This window comes from Lissotriton vulgaris, chromosome 6 (genome assembly GCF_964263255.1).
Source record: "Lissotriton vulgaris chromosome 6, aLisVul1.2, whole genome shotgun sequence".
Lineage (NCBI taxonomy): Eukaryota > Metazoa > Chordata > Amphibia > Caudata > Salamandridae > Lissotriton > Lissotriton vulgaris.
In genome coordinates this window covers 1020567923-1020588014 of record NC_141694.1, presented here as the reverse complement: position 1 = coordinate 1020588014, position 20092 = coordinate 1020567923, and the positions used below count along the sequence as shown (strand labels likewise).

General features: G+C 50.3%; 1 protein-coding gene across 3 annotated transcripts in view; it reads left to right on the top strand.

Moving 5' to 3' along the window:
- LYST (lysosomal trafficking regulator) overlaps positions 1-20092 on the top strand; it is a 4348576-nt gene that overhangs the window by 2949786 nt on the left and 1378698 nt on the right. For all 3 annotated transcript variants that reach the window (XM_086927077.1, XM_086927076.1, XM_086927078.1), the window contains one exon: positions 12153-12305. In XM_086927077.1, the coding sequence (XP_086783203.1) occupies positions 12153-12305 (153 nt within the window). The remainder of the gene's footprint in view (positions 1-12152; positions 12306-20092) is intronic.

The following is a 20092-nucleotide window of genomic DNA, read 5'->3' as shown; positions in this document are numbered from 1 at the left end:
TTGCAGGACGCGTATTTCCACATCCCCGTCCTGCCGGCCCACCGGCGTTACCTGCGGTTCACGGTAGGCCACGAGCACTTTCAGTTTACCGTGCTCCCCTTCGGCCTTACAAGCGCCCCACGGGTGTTCACGAAGGTGATGGCGGTGGTCGCAGCTCATCAGCGCAGGTTGGGGGTCTCAGTCTTCCCCTACCTCGACGACTGGTTGTTGAAGGCGGGCTCGCCCCAGACAGTCGTCAGCCACCTCCAGACTACGGCGGATCTCCTGCACCAGCTGGGATTTTCCATCAATGTGCCGAAGTCACATCTGTGCCCCTCTCAGAAGCTCCTTTTCATCGGAGCGGCAGCGGGTTCGGGATATACAGGCTCTGATTCCAATCTTCCGGCCTTTATCCCGGATTTCAGTCAGGTTGAAGCTGCGGCTTCTGGGACTGATGGCCTCCTGCATCCTTCTGGTGCATCACGCACGGTGGCGGATGCGGGCTCTGCAGTGGGACCTGAAGTTTCAGTGGGCCCAGCATCAGGGCAACCTGTCCGACCATGTCCTGATCTCGGAGGGCACTGCGAGACAGCTGCAGTGGTGGCTCACGGACCACGATTGGGTCAACGGCAGATCCCTCTCCCTTCCCCAACCGGAGCACGTAGTTGTGACGGACGCGTCCCTCCAGGGCTGGGGAGGCCTCATGGGAGAGGCGGAGAACAGAGGCCTCTGGTCTCCGGCGGAGTCCCGGCTCCAAATCAACCCTTTGGAGCTGCGGGCGATTCGTCTGGCACTGAAGGCATTCCTCCCGTCTGTCCGAGGGAGTGTAGTGCAGGTGTTCACGGACAACACCACCGCCATGTGGTACTCAACAAACAAGGCGGGTGGGGTCGTGGACCCTATGCCAGGAGGCTCTGCGCCTCTAGCAATGGCTGGAACATCAGGGCGTGACTCTGATGGTTCAACACCTGGCAGGTTCTCTGAACGCCAGGGCGGACGAACTCAGCCGCCAGTGCATGATGGATCACGAATGACGTCTGAACTCGGACGTGGCGCAGGGTCTCTTTCAGCAGTGGGGAGAGCCTTGGTTAGATGTATTCGCCACCGAAGAGAACGCGCAATGTCATCAGTTATGCGCGTTGGAATTTCCAAGGCGGCACTCGCTCGGAGATGCTTTTCGTCGCGAGTGGAGTTGCGGTCTGTTGTACGCCTTTCCGCCTATACCACTTCTGCCCAGAGTGCTGAAGAAGATCAAGCGCGACCGGGCACAAGTCATCCTTGTGGCTCCGGACTGGGCACGAAGGTACTGGTATCCCGAGCTACTCAGCATGTCAGTCGATCCCCCGGTTCCTCTGCCTCTTCAGGAGGACCTTCTGTCGCAGCAGCAGGGGACGGTCCTCCACCCGAACCTGTCCAGTCTCCACCTCCATGCTTGGAGATTGAGCGGCGACAGTTGAGGCCATTTGACTTGCCTCCTGAAGTTTGCAACATCATTCTGGCAGCCAGGTGTCTCTCCACAAAGTCGGTATACGCCTGCAGGTGGAATAGATTTACGGCATGGTGCACAGCAAAGGCTGTGGATCTCCTTAATCCTTAATGCCCCTCTTTCGGAGGTTCTCCTCTTTCTTCTCTCTCTTGCCCAGCAGGGCTCTGCTCTGTGCACTGTCAAGGGCTATCTTTCGGTTCTTTCAGCCTTTCTGAGGCTGCCTGACCAACCGTCTTTGTTCAAGTCCCCTATCGTTAATCGATTCCTGAAGGGCATCACTCATACGTTCCCTCCTGTTCCCTTCGTGATGCCTCAGTGGCATGAAGTGCGCTCCCTTTGAGCCACTTCACAACTGTCCTCTTCGCCTTCTCTCTTTGAAGACTGCCTTCCTGGTAACCATCACCTCTGGCAGGAGAGTGAGTGAGCTCCAGGCTCTATCTTGTAAGCCTCCTTTCCTTTCAGTCCATCCGGACAAGGTTGTGTTACGAACGAGGCCCTCCTTCCTACTCAAGGTAGTCACGGCCTTCCAGATTGGGCAATCCATCACCTTGCCCACCTTCTTTCCGCCTCCGCACCCCTCGAGAGAGGAGGAGAGGCTCCACCGTCTGGACCCAAAACGTGCGCTCTCATTTTATTTGAATCTCACACAACAGTTCCGGGTGGATGATCAACTCTTTGCTGGATACGCGGGCGCTAAGAAAGGGAAAGCGGTGCACAAGCGGACCATCTCGCGGTGGATCATCTTGTGTATCCAGGCGTGTTACTCCTTGGCTATGAAGGAACCCCCTGTTGGGCTGAGGGCTCATTCCACTCGAGCCACAGCCACTACCACTGCTTTGGGCCGCGGTGTGCCCTTGCAGGACATTTGCCAGGCGGCTACGTGGGCCTCGCTGCACACGTTTGCAAGACATTATTGCCTGGACAGTCAAGTCCGGAGGGATGGCTACTTTGGCTGTTCCGTCCTCCAGGACTTTCTGGTGTGATTATTGGTTCGCAAACCCACCACCACGGGGTTGGTATTGCTGGGGTATCTATTCTAAGGTAAGGAATCTATCACTAACGTGTCTCTTTCAGATGCACAAGTTACTACTTGTGTAACGAGTAAAGAGACATTATGTAAAGAGACATTAGTTAGTGATAGATTCCTTACCGACCCACCCATCCTCCCCGTTCTGCGAACCGATATCTAGGGTTAAGATCATCCCCTTTCAGGGCCCTAGTTTCATGGCACCAGTGTTGGTTTTTGGCATGGCTCTGCCCTTCTGGCGCGGAAAAGCTGTGTCTAAGAACTGACGTCAGCACGCGGAGGCGGCGTCTAAGTACTCCGACGTCATCACGGTGCCCACAACGCCGATGACGGACGCGGAGCCGCAGACGACGCCTACCGACGCGCAAGGGTACTGCTACGCAAAAGTTTCCGGATCCAGTCTGACGCCTGGGGATATTCTAAGGTAAGGAATCTATCACTAACTAATGTCTCTTACAGATATATCGTTACACAAGTAGTAACTTGTGCGACGCTGCTAGGCTTATCTTTAGAGTGCCCAGGCGAGCACATGCCTCACCCCTCCGTAAACAATTGCATTAGCTCCCAGTCAGACAGAGAGCAAAATTCAAAGGCCTCTGTATCGCACATAAAGCCATTTATGGCCAAGCCCCCAGCTAGATCAACGACTGTCTTGTCAAATATAAGTCCTCGAAAGGAGGAAGAGTATTCTCCTCATCCATCCCACATATTTGGAACAACCTGCCAGAGAATATACTCAAGGAACACGCCCTTCTCCCGTTCAGGAAGAAATAAAAAACATACTTTTTGCAGGTGCCTGGGGCGCAATCTGAACCCCCTCTTGTGAAGGCTGGATCCCTTTTATAGCGCTTAGAGACCTGCTGGTGATATCGCTCTTAATAATTTACAATTAACAATAACAAGTGATCTTTTCTGTTCAACATATTTTAACATTGGTTAATCAGTCAAGAGAAACCATGAAACAGTGTGAATTCTTGAACGGAAAAATGTCTGCACTGTGCCAATTTATGGACACAGAACATTTAACCAGGCAGAAAACATCTTCACATTAGTCACACTTGTTTTACAAAAAACAACAAAAAGGTTGACGCGTTTTGAAACCCGTAAGTTGTTGGCTGGGGGTTCTCTTCAGGACCAATCACTAAAAAACAATAATAAATAAAGAAAATGTTAGCAGCATGTCCTTCTGTGTGTAAGCTGTGGAAAGCACTACACTTTAAATACCCGTGGGCAAACAGTTCCCGGGCGACTAGCTTACCTGTTTGGCGAAATCAGCCGATTTTGCATTTAGACTCAATCAATTGCTGACTTAAAAGATTTCTGAAACAACATAAAAGGACAAAGAAAAACATCTAAGGATTTTTTTTTCAGTCATATCATGGAAGTAGCAATAAAAACTCGATGGCTCAACCACTTACTTAATGTGAGAAGAGCCTGTGGTCCTTCATGATGGCTTTAAAAGACAGGATGTAACCTAAAATGCAACAAAGGCAGTGTGAAAAAGGGGAGAGTCAAGCTGGGACCAAGAAACTGCTTGTCTGAAGGTTTACTGGCCGTGTGGTAGATTTGCACATACCTTTTGTTGATTTCTTGAAAATGTAAGGTCTGATCGGCCTTGTGGCGGGATCAATTATCTAAAAGAGACAATGTGTAGTATTTCAAATGAAGTTGCTAAATGAAGTTTGCACTTAAATGTTCTGTTGCGCCCTCTCTCTTATGATGAAACAGTGGTGGCAAAATGAAATAACAATGCATATTCAGGGCTTTTGTCAAAGCACACTGGTGTAGACTTTAAGAAAAGGGGGGGGGGGCAGCTCTGAAGCTCAAAGGTGACCCTTATCTCCACCCGCTAAAGGCTAAAGGCAGCTGCAAAAGGTTGGACATCGTTGTCTATGCGTGTTTACCTTTTTTGGAATCTCTTTCACGCGTCCGGGCTTAATCACGGTTGAGATACATTCAGTGATCTTCCAATTTGGTTATTTTTAAACTTCCGGGTTGCCTTCCCGCAGTATGAATGACTATTACCGACACGTGACTCGATTGTCTTCCCGCAGCGTGATTGGCTGGATGGCCGTGACGTGCGTGACTCCGTTGTTAGGTTGGAGATGAAGGTTGTGACGCCTTTGGCCAAAGTGAATAAAACTATCAAGTTTAGCACTTACGCCACTTTTGATAACAAGGCAGAAATAAGACTTTGTTCTGCTGTTTAAGAAATGTGACTGAGGTCGCCATGTTCACTTTGATTGAAAATTCCAACTTGTCTTAACATGATATGAATGAATATATGGCTTCGATTAGAAAAATTCCATATTATCTTTACACGATATGTGTAAATGTATGGCCATTATTATGTGACTCAGTTGTTTGGTGGGAAATGGAGTTCATGGTGCCTTTGTCACTATCCATTGATCTTTGTTAAGTGTTCATCTGCCAATTATAGGTGCCATTTACGTATTCTACACAGGGAATCAATGGACCAAATGTTGATCAAAGAAATAGAATATATAAAAATACATCTATTTATATACAAAATCATAATTTGTAGATTTCAAAGAGTTCATTAAGGCAATCTACAGCCGTTTTAACCCCTTCCATGCTGATGACGGAACCGTCATCAGCATCGGTTGAGCTGTGCTGATGACGGAACTGTTCCGTCATGACTCCGCCCGCGCAAGGCGGAGTCAGCACAGGCGGGGAATACGCCCCGCATGCAAGGGGTTAAATTTGACAATGATTAGAGCTTCTCGGCGAATTCGTTTTTGTTCTAAATCACATCCTTGGTGACAGGGTCAGATTGGGATCACAATTCGGCCCGGGCACTGACGAAAAAAGTGGCCCACATTCAAGGGGCGTGGCCCATATTTAAGGGGCGTGGCCCACATTCAAGGGGCGTGCCCTTTCATGAAACACCATTTGCACAGACAAGGAATGAAAATGGGAGGATACTGTTCTTGTACAGTACACAGGGCCAAGGTGACAATGGCCTACATGCTGAGCAACTAAAAAAAATAGCTAGGCCCCTTTTTGTCACAAAATTATTCGAGCCCTCCTGGGAAAGAGCACCTGAAAAGCAGCAAAGCCCCTGCCATTACTAACCTACTTAGCCCTCCCCAGACCTTCAGCTCAGGAGCACATGAACAGAGGTAAGGCCCCTGCAATTAGTAAATTAATCAACCCTCCAGGCCTTGGGAAAATGTCCTGGCAGGGGAGCACAAAACACAGCTTTCTGGGTCATCCAAGGTAGCCAGGTAGCCAGGGGGGAGGCTGAGGTGAAGCTGGTGCATGGGAAGTGCCTTCCCAGTGTGTTCTGGCAGTTTGAGTATTTACCATTTACTGTAGTATTACTCTTGTACCTGTGTATGGTACCCTTTTGTAACTTGCACAGGTCACTTTTCTCTTGTAACACACTGTTTGCTACCTCTCACTTTTGTTTGCTTTAGATACTTGCACAAGTGCCACCATTGCCTACGTAACGTTTGTTCTTGTGCTGGAGTGTCTGCCATTAATTGCAGTATTATACCTCTGCTTGTATTTTGTATGCTTTTGTAACCTTCACACATATCTCTTTTTCCTCCTGTAATGTATCGTTTGCTCCTCTTGTATTTTGGTTGCTCACTATTGTCACTCTTGATTCATGTAACTTAACGTTTGCTTTTGTAATTTGCCCACTTATAATTTTCTCCTCATGTATTATTGCTGTTCCTAGTGTGAAGCGCTCTGACACCTTCGGTTAAAGTCCGCGCTATATAAAATCGCATAAATAAATAAATAAAACAAAAAAATTCCAAACATCACCAGGCCCCCACAGCAAGACCCATTCTTCCTCGCCCACTATGCCCTGAATGTGAAGGGCTGTGGGCGTGGTGTTAAGACTAACACCGTTTCTGGGCTGCATGGGCGCCAGGGGGCCGAGGTGCAAATGGCTCAAAGGCCTGAGAAACACCTGGCCCCCAGGGAGGCCGATTCTTGCAATCACCCCTCCCCAGCCCAGCCTCAGCTTGAATGCTGGCAGGGTAGGGGTGAAGGAGAGCCCACAGCTGACAATCGCTGTCTGGCCGCACAGCGAGCTGCTTTCATTTTCTCAGTCTCTGTCTCCGTGCACTCTGTGGGCCGGTTTTTTAACTCCCCTTTCCTAGTCCACTCTCTGTGGACTGGGACAGGGGAGAGAAAAAACGGCCCACAAAGGGCACTGAGGCACCGGCCCTTCGGCCCATTCCCGAATGCCCGCCTTGCCAATCCGCCCCTGCTTGGTGATCTTGTTCCACCTTTGATATTATTGTCCAGGTTATATCATTGTCTTGATGATTATGGCTTCACCAATGGTTGACCAATGGGGCTGTATGTAATTTTTTTTTTTTTTATGCACGATTTATGTTGAGTGATTCTATGACGTACCTCCTGATTTGTCTTTCCAATATATAGTTTAGGGCAAGGGCATAAAATGCCATAAACTACATTTTTCGTCTTGCAGTTTGTGTAGGTCTCATGTTTCCAATTTAAGTTTTTATGGGAAAAGTGCGCACCTTCGATGGTTTTTTCGCAGCATGTACAAGTTCCACATTTGTGATGACCTAACATTGAAGGTAGTCCCAACTGTTCTGGTAGTGTGTTCTTTAATGAAATCCTTGGTAGTGCGGCTCGTACAATTTGGTTAGAGATGCTCCTTTCTTTTTTCATTGCAAACAATGGATGACTTGTGTGAGAAGTTGGCCTGATATATGATGTCTCCAATTCTGGGGGCACCTTGTATCAGTCCAACCAATCCCTTATGGTGATGGTTGTAAGTCAACCTTATAGACAAGCTATCCTAAGGGTAGCATGGACTAAGCAGCCTTAAAGGCTTAACTCAAGAGGGCATGTGAAGCCAGCTGTTTTACCAATCACAATCTTGTAATATCAAATGAAAGGACACCACACAAGTTATATATTATAAAATATATGTATTTATTACTAGAATAATCCTCTGTACTCTTTATGAGTGCAGAGGCACAAGCGTTTAAACAAAAGCACAGTTAAACATATGAAAGTTGCACCATTATGGATGAGGCCGGGGGGCCACGCAAACCATATATTAAAAAAGTGGTATAAGTATCACTAATCGAACAGTGGTCAGGCCTAGGGCCTGGGGAATCGCTGGGACCAATCAGGACTAGCAATGCTGAAGTTGGGAAAAGCCCGCGGGAATCGGGTGCAGCGCTGAAAGCACACACATGCACCAATTCAAAGTCAATGGTGCGTAAAAGTTATCGAGTTACTGTTTTAAGAGTCTTCCGACTGGACTAGAAGTACAAAACTTTAGACTTAGACACTAGAGGTGTATACCACTACAGGAGCACCGGCGTTCAAGAGTTACCTCACCCACAGGAAGCGGGTGCACAGGTGCAAAGGCGTGTCTGCTTTCGTCGTGTAGATCTATGGAGCCTGGAGATGATGATGCTGCAGGCGGCCAGAAGGGAAGTGTCGGGTGCGATCCAAGGATGGATCGAAGATGAAGAGTACCTGAAAGCAGAGGGGACAGAGTCTGGGTCACTCAGCAGTGACCAGGGTGGAACCAGGAAGGAACCAGGCAATGTCGGGCGCAATCAGGTGGTTGTCGTGAAGCTTGTCTTCGCTGCCACGTGGACTCTGGGGCACCGAGGATGTCCAGGAGTGGATCACGAGCTGTCCCACGAAGGCTCTCGCTGTCGGCGGTGTCGGCTTCCGGATTGGAGCAAACAAACCTTGGCAAGCGCAACCCACGCAGGATTCGAAGATCGCTTCTTACTCGGACCAGGAAGGTCAGAGCGGGTGCTCCTTTTCAGGGGAGCGAGGGCCAGTCCAAAGCAACCGGACTGGCAGAGCAAATTCAAAGGTTCGTCGGTACTGGGGCCACTGGCCAACGGGCAAGCGACCGGACCAACGCGTCGAGCAGAAAAATGCAGAAGGGCCCACGCAGCACTCGGAGAGTGTGGAGGGGTGAGCTTTGGTGCAAAAGCTGCTCGGGGCTGGGGCTTCTCAAACCCCAATGCACAGCGTCAAGGGAGCCTCGGGAGCTGCACGGTCAGCACTCCATGGTTTTTCCAAGATGGCTGGCCCCACGCTTCAGGTCGCCTCCACGGGCCTCAGATTCGCTGGGACTGTGGATCGGGCTGTTGGAAGGCAGGAAAGCTGGGTCTTGTCGATCTCTGTCGCTCGAGTTCCAGCGGGAACTGCAACAAAGCAAACTGTGAGGCGCTGGATGGTGCCTGTTTGCACAGGGTGGTCACTCCTTCACCACAATGGAGATTCTTCAGTCTTCTACGTCGAGTAGGATGTCGAAGGGTCCAGAGTTTCGTTTCATAAGTTTCAGTCAGGATAATCTGATGTGCGTTGGCACTGCTCCCACCTTTATTCCAAACTGGGGGGCTGGATTACCTGCTAGGTCCCTCCTATGGGTGGGACCCAGGAAGGGGGTGGTTACACCCCTTTCCCTTTGTCCAGGGTCGCGCTGGTACTGGGGCTGGAGTGCCCCAGAACCGGTTTGACTGGAATTTGCCCGGGGACACCTTGTGCGCCCCAGGCAGTGTCTAGTTTCTTTCAACCCTCCCTGCTACAATCCACTATCTCCTGTCTGGGGTGGTGTGACACCTCCCTGTGACAGGATATCTATTGTCCAGGCCTCCCCTGCCGGAGTTTCGGTCAGCAGCAGGAGGTCAGACTCGTGTCTGTGGCAGCAGCATCCATTTTGTGATGCTGGGGCTCTGGTTAGGATTAACCCCGTTTTAGTAAAGTAACATGTCTTCTCCCTCTAGAAGGGTGGAATGCTACCCCCGTCGCCAGGACTGGCGAGGGGGTAGTATTCCAAGTTGTATGACACCAAACACGACATGTTTTGATAAAGCCAAACCAAAGTTAGCAAGTAACCGCGAGGATTATAATGCATTTAAGAGTATATGGTATGGCCCTATCCTGGAACAGCTAAGGGAGTTGGTCCCGACAGCTGCAGACAGGCTCAGCTCATGTTATAGCACCATCTCACATAAAACCAAGCACTCTGCCTCCAGGATTGTTAAGGCCTGCCATAGGAGTGACTTATAGGTATATATGTGTCCAGATATAGGTTTAGATATAGGTATACTATATCTAAGCAAGGGGTGATTACACCACCTTGCCCCAGCTGAGTGATCAGCCAGTTGTGTCAATTTGGATAGCCAGCCAGGGTTGGCAAAAGATTTGCTGCAGCCCCTGGTAGGCCTTGGATGCACCTATGCCATGGGCACCTATAGTGCACTGTACAGGGGCTGATAAGGTGACCCAAGCCAATTTAGTTATGCACCTAGGGTACATGGAATCCATTTCAAAGAGAGAGCAGATAGCCTGGGGCCCTGATTAGCAGGGAACCAGGCCAACTAAGTCGAAAACCAGCTAAACACAAGGCAAAAAATCTGGGGTAACCATAGTCAGGTATCCACCTTCCTACACTAACACTCCTTCAATATAAGCCTGAAGGCTGCTTTTGACAGCTACCACATTGAGAGCGTACTATAGATATCAAAGACCACTAAAATCACCATAGGGGTTGCTAGGATTAGTGTAAGGTGCATCACTTAAATAAATGTGCACCATATACTAAACCATACTCCTACCAGCACTATCTTGTTGGCCTGGTCTCTGTGGTTCATTAAGATTAGGTGCAACTAACTTAATCAGTGCAGTAATGGTATATAAGAAGATGGTCCATTAGCGTACATACCTGAAAGTGATGTGGAGCAGGCAGCAGAACAGCCTACACACAACTTTTCAACATCTACATGGAACCCCTCACCTCACTTCTAAGGAACTCCAACATCCCCTTCCACCTCTACGCGGACGACACACAACTTTATCTGGAAACCACATTGATCGCAGACATTCACAGACTGAATGTTACACTCACTGAGGTCCAACATTGGATCTCATCCAACCACCTCAAACTCAACCAAGAGAAAACAGAAATGCTCCTCATCTCGAATAGAGATGAAAACCCCCAAATAGTAGAATGGCTCAAAGCCGCCCTCAATGGTGCCCTTGTGCCAACGGACTCAGTGAAATCCCTTGGGATTACTCTCGACCCCAAACTGGACATGAAAAAACACATCTCAAAAACCGCCAAAAGTGCATTCCTTAACCTGAAACTTCTCTACAAAATAAAACCCTTCCTCCCCCCCGAAAGATCTGAAACAGGCCACTCAGGCACTAGTGCTCTCCAGAATTGATTATGGTATCGCAGCTCTGACCGGAACAGCTAAATCTCACCTAGGACATCTTACCACTACCCTCAACGCCGCAGCAAGAATGGTCACAGGAACAAAGAAATACGAACACATCTCACCGGCACTCAAGGAACTGAAGTGGCTCCCTATCGACCAACGAGCCAGCTTCTGTACAGCTTGCCTCACGCACAAAGCCTTGCACACAGGCAAACCAGAATATCTGGACGCCAAACTCAAAAGGGCCGGTCAGTCTAGGGACCTCAGAAGTTCCAACACACTCCTACTCATCCCACTGAAATCACGGAAACACAAAACCTCAAATAAATCCTTTGTGAGAAATGCTCCCAGGATCTGGAACTCCATCCCCCCCATATCAGAATGATCACCTCCTTCCCGAAATTCAAGATTCTACTCAAAGCCCTCTTCCTCGAGCGCTCTCGACCGTAACGAGAAACACACGTTTGACTGGAAAGGACCACTATTTCCCCTTCTCGATATCCCAGAGCCTGAAGATACGCTCCTGAACTCCGTTCCATATTGCTCTCAAGTTGGTGATATGCAGCCTATTGTTTTCCTTTCATGCTCTTTGCTCTTGTTTACCGCCCACATTTTTTGGTTCATATCTGTATTTGCTGTGAAGCGCTCTGATACCCTCAGGTCCAGCTAGCGCTATACAAAACTTCAATAAATAAATAAAAACTTACATAGTATACGAGCAAAGTTGGGCCGCTGGGCCAATTCGAAAACATATAGCAACATTAGACAGGGTACTTGAAAAGATGTACAAGTATTTTACAGATGATCCAAAGGGGTGGGGCAAATGTTATGTTATATAACATCATTGTTATGTTGATTATAGTTAAGTTCTGAAAGCCAAGACATTACGGCAGCAGTTACACACTAGACTTGAAATTTAATATAATTGGCTGCGATGTAACATGTTGCAACTGTATTCCTTTGTATAGCTTTACTATGTCAGTTATGCTGTATTGCGGATATATCAGATGTTATGAAAAAACTTATAAACTATAATAAAAACAAATTTTAAAAAGAACAATAAGAACATGGTCCATTACTTTTGGGGCCTCAGGTCTTGAGTATGTACAGCTGTTTACCCCCCCCCCCCACCCCCTGTCGTGCCACCTAACAGCTGGAAGACATGCTGAAAGCATTCTGCTTGGATGTTAATCAAATAGACAAGTAGTCTGTGGGAAGATAGGCTATCTGTTAGAAACGTTATTATGGAAAGTGAGTACCCCAGTCAAAAGAATATAGCCATATAGAGGTTATATACTTTTATTCCGTGCTTGATTGTTTTAACGCATTAGTATTCTATAAAATGTATCATATGGGAACATTTGTTGAAATTCACAATCAGTGAGCATACTAATTCGTTTTTTAAACTACATGGACAATATTTATAATAATTGGAATTTATTGTATGTTTTAGTCTCACTATGATGACACAGATCCAGTGTCTTTTTCCTGGACTTATGAAGAGATCAAGGAAGTCCATACACGTTGGTGGCAATTAAGAGATAATGCTGTTGAGATATTTTTAACAAATGGATGTACTTTCTTATTGGCGTTTGACAACACAAAGGTAAAAAAAAAGTATATTTTTGGGGGTTTCTGAACAATGCAACACACAAACTTGTGGTATAGTAAGTAGATGGCTGTTGTTTCTGTTGCTACTTTGTTACAGATCATCATCAAACATTCTATTTTTATTTTTTTGTGTCCTTCTTGCCTTTCTCCTCTTTGAAACAATTCCACTTCGTTAATTCCAGTTGTCAGTGCTGCATCTAAGAATAAAGTATTTTTTTATAGATGTTCTTAGGCATCTTCTGCTTTTATGAATGTATTTATTTTATTTTTTATGGCGGACAAAGCTGGGTGTAAGCCCGGTTAAAGGAAGCATCACAATCCTAGTCAGGGTGAACCACAATTTTTGTAAACTAAATATCTGAAAGAAACAGGTTAGTGTTAGATTCCTTACCTTAGAATATCCCCAGGCGTCAGACTGGATCCGGAAAGTTTTCGTCAGTAGGCGTCGGCTGCGACTCCGCGTCCGTCGTCGGCGTCGCGATCGCCGGAATGACGTTGTCAGGGTACTTAGATGCCGCCCTCGCGCGCTGTCATCAGTTCTTCTTTTTTCTGTGCCGGCCAGCGCAGATCGGGGAAGAGCGTACCCTAGTCAATTTTTGACTGACTTTTTGGCCTATTTTGGCTATTCTTTTCGAGTCGATATTGAGTCCTGGTTCCGGTAAGGATGTCTGTATTCAAGCCGTGCGACCCCTGTCACCGCCTGATGTCGGTGATCGACCCCCACCGCTGGTGTCTCTACTGCCTCGGAGCCGACCACGCCGACAAGTTGCGCCCCGACTGCGGGGCCTTGACCTCGAAAGCTAGGCGGGAGCGGTCCCGCAAGCTCCTCGAGATCCGGCAGGCGGCTTCCCGCCACTCAAGTTCCCGGTCGAAGAGGAAGTCGAGGGACCGGTCGCGGAGCCACAGCATTGACGCTCATCGAGCCCTCACCACTCGTCGGGCTCAAAGTCCTCCGGTAAGTCGAGGAAAAAGAAGTCGAAGAGACGTCATCGCTCTTCTGACTCTTCTCGCTGGTCGCACGACTCGGCTGAGGGTTTGGGTGACACCACCTGCGGGGTTCCGCCGGAGCCGCAGGCGTCGCATCCGGTCCCATACCCTCCAGTCCCTGGACTGCATGCAACGCCGGAGGAGATACGTGACCTCCTCGTGGCCATGAGGACTCCCTTCCCTCCGTCGAGGCGTGGCAGCGCGCCGTCGGGCCCCGCAGCCCCGACACCGGGCCCTAGCAGGCTGGCTGCTCCGGCCCCAGCGCAGTCCGGAACTTTCGCGCTGCCGTCGACTTCGGTCCTGCCGCCGCAGGGCCCCGTGGGATCCAGACCTTCATCCCGGTTGACGGCAGTTGAACTTAAGACTCCTCCGCTGGCGCCGACCCCGATGGTGCCACTCCCGGCGCCGTCTTCGGACGACGCCGCCCCCGGTTTCAGCCCCGGTCTGGGTCCGGAGTTGGAGCGGCGCCGTCTCCGGCGTCGATTGGTGAGCAATTCACCTATGAACCGGCTCCGTCATTTCTGCCTTTTTATCCGGACATGGATGAAGGGGAGGACTGGGAGGGGTCTGAGGACCCTCTGGCACAACATTGCCAATTAAGTCAGGACTGGGCCGATGAGCTGGGGGAGGCCAATGGTCTGGATACTTCGCCTGACACTAGATTAATCTCTTCTCCCTCCGTGGCTATGGGGGAGGGTGCTACCTATGGTGTGGTGTTGTGCAGGGCAGCCAATGCCTTGGCTCCTGAGCTCCCTGCTGCAGCTGTGAGGACTAATCTCCTCACTGAGGTGCTTCAACCGCCAGTAAGCTCTTCGGAGCCTCTGCTGCCGTTCAATGAAGCCCTCTGATGGGCACTTGGTCCAAGCCCTCCACAGTGCACCCTGTGGATCGGAGCGTGGCCGAACGCCACCGCCCGGCTCTAGCCGGCCCCTGCTTTCTGTCTGTTCACCCCACCCCTGAGAGCCTGGTGATCCAGCCCTCCACGTCCCAGACCGCTTTCCCGACTGCTCCTCCAGATTGGGAATCCAAAATGTTTGACCAGTTTGGGAAGAAACTGTTCTCCTCATTGAGTTTGGGGTTGCGGTCTATCAACACCGCTTGCCTTTTGGGCCGTTACACCCACTCCTTGTGGGACATGGTTGAGGACGTGCTGCCCCAGCGTCCGGAGGAGGCCCAGGAACGTCTCGCCCATGCACTTGCTGGGGGGCGGGTTGCAGCACGCTATTCAATCAGATGTGGTACAAAAGGGGGTGGTGATGGACGGAGCATCTGAATCAATCAAACACTCACACCCAGTCAAAAGATCTGGGTTTAATCCATCACCGTTCTTTAGCCCACTCTGCCACCCCAGTTCAGACATGGCTATATGCAAATCAGTCTGACCCTGTGCCTCATGGGAACAGTCCAGCCCGAACTGCCAAGCCATGTCTTCCCTGGACCGGAAACAAGCTTCCGAGGACCGGTTTCTGGCATTCCAGCCGTCTTCAGCCCGGCTTGCTTGAATCCAGTGGCAAAGTGAGCAAGGGACTCACGTCTGAGCATACCCTGCCACACCTATGGCGGCCAAATGCGGTACAAAAGGGGGTGGTGATGGATGGATCATCCGAATCAATCAAACACTCACACCCAGTCAAAAGATCTTGGTTTAATCCATCACCGTTCTTTAGCCCACTCTGCCACCCCAGTTCAGACATGGCTATATGCAAATTAGTCTGACCCTGTGCCTCATGGGAACAGTCCAGCCCGAACTGCCAAGCCATGTCTTCCCTGAACCGGAAACAAGCTTCCGAGGACCGGTTTCTGGTATTCCAGCCGTCTTCAGCCCGGCTTGCTTGAATCCAGTGTGTTGGACTTGGCCCGTCTGGCAGGTCCGCCCCTGAAGTTTTCATGGTATATGTAACCTGGGGATGGTGATTCCCCCTCTGAGTGCATGTGAAGAGAGAGCGACCTACCCTTCCATAGGAATACATGGGGAATGGATGAGTCCTCTGTAGTTCCCGAAGCGTAGGGTGTGCACGGTCAAGTCTGGTATGTATGAACTCGTGAGATTGACTGCTGCGCAACGGTATATGTGGTATGAGTGTGTCTAGTGTAGAAGTCCCCCTTTTGGAAGTTGGCATATTTGTGGAATGTGTGTCTGGCGTATGATTGGCCGAGGCTGGCTGGTGAGCCTGGCTCCCAGGATCTGGGAGGGTCTGCCCCGGTGGTGAATGGAGTGTTTAACATGCTGATGTGAGGGGAGGAGTGAGCCTGGGTCTGCTTGTGGATTGACTGTCTGGTTTGAGTGTCATGAATGAGGCTGGGTTTTCCCCAGACAATGCTGGCTCCACCCCCTGGGGTGCGGCTGATGTTCCTAGCCTGGCCAGTGTAAAGAATCCCCCCATAACCAGTTCCAGCTGGTTCTCCCCCTGCCTGCCCCTTCAGACCAAGAATGTGTGTATAAAAAGGGTGCTGTGACACTCTGGACTTGTTCTTGTTCTTAACTTGAATCTACCAGGGGCTGTTGCTGCTTGGGCTCAGGGTTGGCTTGCCTCCCTGAGCCCTGCCCTACTCCTGGACTAAGGATGGCCCTTTCTCCTCCTTGGCGCTGCTGGGCCCCCTCTGAGGTCCTGGACTACCTATGGACTTTGTTATCCTGCATCTAGCGCTTGGGGAGCGCTGTCCCTTCTGCCCAGTGCCTGGAAGCGCTGATCCCTGCCCTCTACCGCTTTGGGGCGCTTCATTCATGCCCTAGCGCTGGGAGCGCTATATTCAACAAGCCGGTGCCTACCCGGCGTCTGCCCCGTACTGCCGAGGTTCTACAACCCCAGCGAGAGCCTACCTCGCTACTTGCCCCTTTAAATCCTCGAGGGAGCCTGGCCCTCGTAATTTCCCCCGAGTCACCACCACCGGCCCGGGACCCCTCGTGATGCTATTCCCGGGCCGCGCTGGGATTGGCTGCCGGCCCGGGATTTGTTGCTGGCGTCTCCCCGGGCCGCGCTGTGATTGGCCGGCAGCCCGAGGAGCTGTGGAGACGACCGGAGAGAGGCGAGAAGGCAGGGGTCGGCGGGAGCCTACTCCGCGCCCCTTCGTCCCACCAGGACAACTGCCGCTTCCCCCCCGGGGCCCCCAGGAGCGAGCGGGAGCCCCGGAGAGCGAGAGAGGACCGGCGCACCAAGACCGGTGAGTGCAGCAAGGGGGAGAGAGAGAGGAGGGGCGTCGGGACACATTGCCGGTGCCCGCCCCTCCCCTCCAGTGAACTCCCTGTTGTGCCTCGAGGCCCGAAGGGCCCCCAGTGATGCCGGGTCCCCCGAGGGGGGCCCCGCCTGCCCACAGTTCTTTTTCCTGAGCCCCGAGAGGCTCCGTCCTGGCCCGTGGGGCCCCTGGAAGATCGAGTCCCCCGAGAGGGACTTGCCTGCTTACCCTGAGCCTGCGAGAGGCTCCACCATTGCCCCCCTGTCTCCCTGAGCCCCGAGAGGCTCCACCACGTGTCCCTGACCCTGCCTGAGCCCCGAGAGGCTCCACCACGTGTCCCTGACCCTGCGAGAGGCTCCACCATTGCACCCCTGTCCCCCCGAGCCTGCAAGGCTACATCCAAGCCCCTCAGCGGCCCAGCACTTCGTGGGCCGCTGCCACGTTTAGGTTTGCCCCGGGCCCCTTTGCAGCCCACTCTGGACATCGAGACTCTAAGGCGCCCTTGCCCCAGGAAGGCCATCTGGCCTATGGGGTGCTACTGACTAATATCAAAGTGATGCTGAGAATTATTATGTGTTGCCCTGCTGATGGGGGCCTCTGTTGTGTTATGTACCTTGTCCCTTCCCTCCTGAATACCCGATGTCCCATGTATGTGATCCCTGGTCAGAGTGAGTTCTACTGCTAGTTCTAGGAAGCTCCCAGTGGATATGTGTTCTAATGCCAGTTCCATCATGTGCATACCCCTGGCAGGGGCCCCTTGGCCCTGCCCTGTACCTTCTTACTTGTAACCCCGGCCTGTGCCTCGGGCCCTTTGTACAATGTGTGTTCCTATGTGTCCTTCTTAATACAAAGACTATTTTCATATATACTTGGTGTGGAGTCCTTTTGTGGGAGGCCCTGGATGTTGTTGTTGGTGGGTGCGTGCGCAAATGCTTCACACATGTCCTCCGAGATAGGCCTGACTGCCCACGCCGCGTTATCTAGAGGGTGAACAGGGGTCGACTTTACATAGGGGTGGCGGTCTCTGACTGGCTGTGGCGCAAGCCCTGGCCGGCCGGGGGTCCCATTTCCTACACAGTGGCAAAGTGAGCAAGGGACTCACGTCTGAGCATACCCTGCCACACCTATGGCGGCCAAAAGCGGTACAAAAGGGGGAGGTGATGGACGGAGCATCCGAATCAATCAAACACTCACACCCAGTCAAAAGATCTGGGTTTAATCCATCACCGTTCTTTAGCCCACTCTGCCACCCCAGTTCAGACATGGATTCAATCAGATGTGGACTTGACACCACGGACTCGCTGGGCAGAGCGATTTTCACGACGGTGGCGATCCGTCGCCACGACTGGCTGAGGTCCGCCAATCTTTCGAGGGATGTGCAGTCCACGCTCATGGACATGTCCTTCGAAGGCCTTCGCGTTTTTGGCGACAAAGCAGAGAGTGCGCTTTAGCGTTTCAAGGACTCCAGGGCTACACCTAAGTCCTTGGGCCTGTCGGGCCAGCGCCAGCAGACTTCTGCTTTTCGCCCCTTAAATGGCCAAGGAAGGGACGCCCCCACACTTTCGTTCAGCCGCAGGCCGCAGAACCAACCTCAAAGTGGTCGCGGACGTGGTAACCACTGTGACTGTGCAGGGGGATAACAGCAAGGTCAGTCCACATCCACTCCCGCAGCATCCGCCTCAAAGCCCTCCTAGTTCGAACTTTCAGGCCCATTCGACGCAAGTAGGAGGCAGGGTTCGCCATCACCTCCTCCACTGGCGTACCATCACTGCTGACAGGTGGGTGCGGCAAATCGTCCGAAGGGGCTACTCCCGCCCCTTCGAGGCGACCTCTCCAACCATGACACCGCAGTACCATCTCATGTCGGGGGATCACTTGCAACTTCAGTAATATACAGAATTTCGTCCGTTACCGACCAGTATTTAGCTCCTTCCAATGTAGGTGACGATTCGGTAAGTACCGATTCTGTAAATACCGAATCGGTATTTACCGATTCGGTAAATGCTATGTAGAAAGCACATTAAAGAGTGCTTATGTGCTGTAAGAATTTGTTAATTACCACCAACTTCAAGTTGGTGGTAAATACCAAATTCTTTTAAAAATTCACTTTTGAATTTTATTTGAAGTGCCATGTGGCAGACATGTATGTGTAAACAACAAATTATGGCCACTGGCACTCCTCTTGATTATCGTTTGTGATTATCTATAAATGGATTTTATCCAAGTTTTTCTCCTTTGGCGTGCTGTTCGGTATTATAGGGCTGCCTGTCCCTAGGTCTAATAGTTATTTGAGCAAATGGTTAGTGATAAAGTATCACAACCTTACCGATAGCACAGCTATCTTATCTTCATTACTCTTCTAATTTTGAATAAACTTTACTTTACACCTTTCAAAATTTTTTGTTCATGAAATGTTCATGTTTATTCAATTGATTTCATCTAATCTTTAGATCTCTATTCAGATTCAAATCATAAATCTTAAAGTTCAGTTGTAGTTTTTCAACATTACATTTGATTATGTATATAATTGTATTGTATTTCATACAAGTATTATTAACATTTTTCAGCGTTTGTTGCTGAAGTTGGCCCAATGCATTTCGGGACCAACGTCCCTTCTTCAGGGCCCTCTGTGAAAAAAAGTTTAGACATGCATCAATAACACATTACGCTTGCTGTCATATTTAAAGCTACATCAGCCACTTTTAGGTTTTGAGTACACCACCTTGGTTATACCTTGATTTAAATTATACATAATTTCATACTCTGAAATATGCCAAATTCATAAATGCGGGTTGTAGGAAGGTGGATATCTGACTATGGTTGCCCCCAACTTTTTGCCTGGTGTTTTGCTGGTTTTTCGACTTAGTTGACCTGGGGCCCTGCTATTCAGGACCCCAGGCCCACTGCTCTCTCTGTAAAATGGATTTCATGTACTCTAGGTACATATCTAATTGGATACTGAGTCACCTTACCAGTCCCTGTACAGCATACCTTAGGTATCCAGGGCACAGGTGTACCCAGGGCCTACCAGGGGCTGCAGCATGTATTATGCCACCCCTGGCTGGCCACCCAAATCTGACACAACTGGCTGCACGACAGCTGGGGCAAGGTGGTGTAATCACCCTTTGCTTTAGATATAGTATTCCTATATCTAACCCTAAAATGGACACATATATTCCTATCAGTCACTCCTATGGCAGGCCTTATCAATCCTGAAGGCAGAGTGCTGGGAATTATGTGAGATGGTGCTCTGGCATGAGCTGAGCCCGTTTGCATCTTGCGGAACCAAGTCCTAATAGCTGTTCCATGATAACGCTATACCATATACTCTTAAGTGCATTATGAACCTCGCGGTCAAATGCTAACTTTGGCATAGCATTATCAAAACATGTCGAGTAAGAGGCCATACGAATTGGAATACTAACCCCTCGCCAATTCTGGCGACGGGGTTAGCATTCCACCCTTCTAGAGGGACACGACGTGTGTAACTGTGAACCCCGGTTAAAGTTACTCGAGCCTCAGCATCACAAAATGGATGCTGCCACCACAGACACAAGTCTGACCTCCTGCTGCTGGGAGTCCTTCCAGCGAGGGCGGCTTGGACAAAGGGTTTCCTGCCTT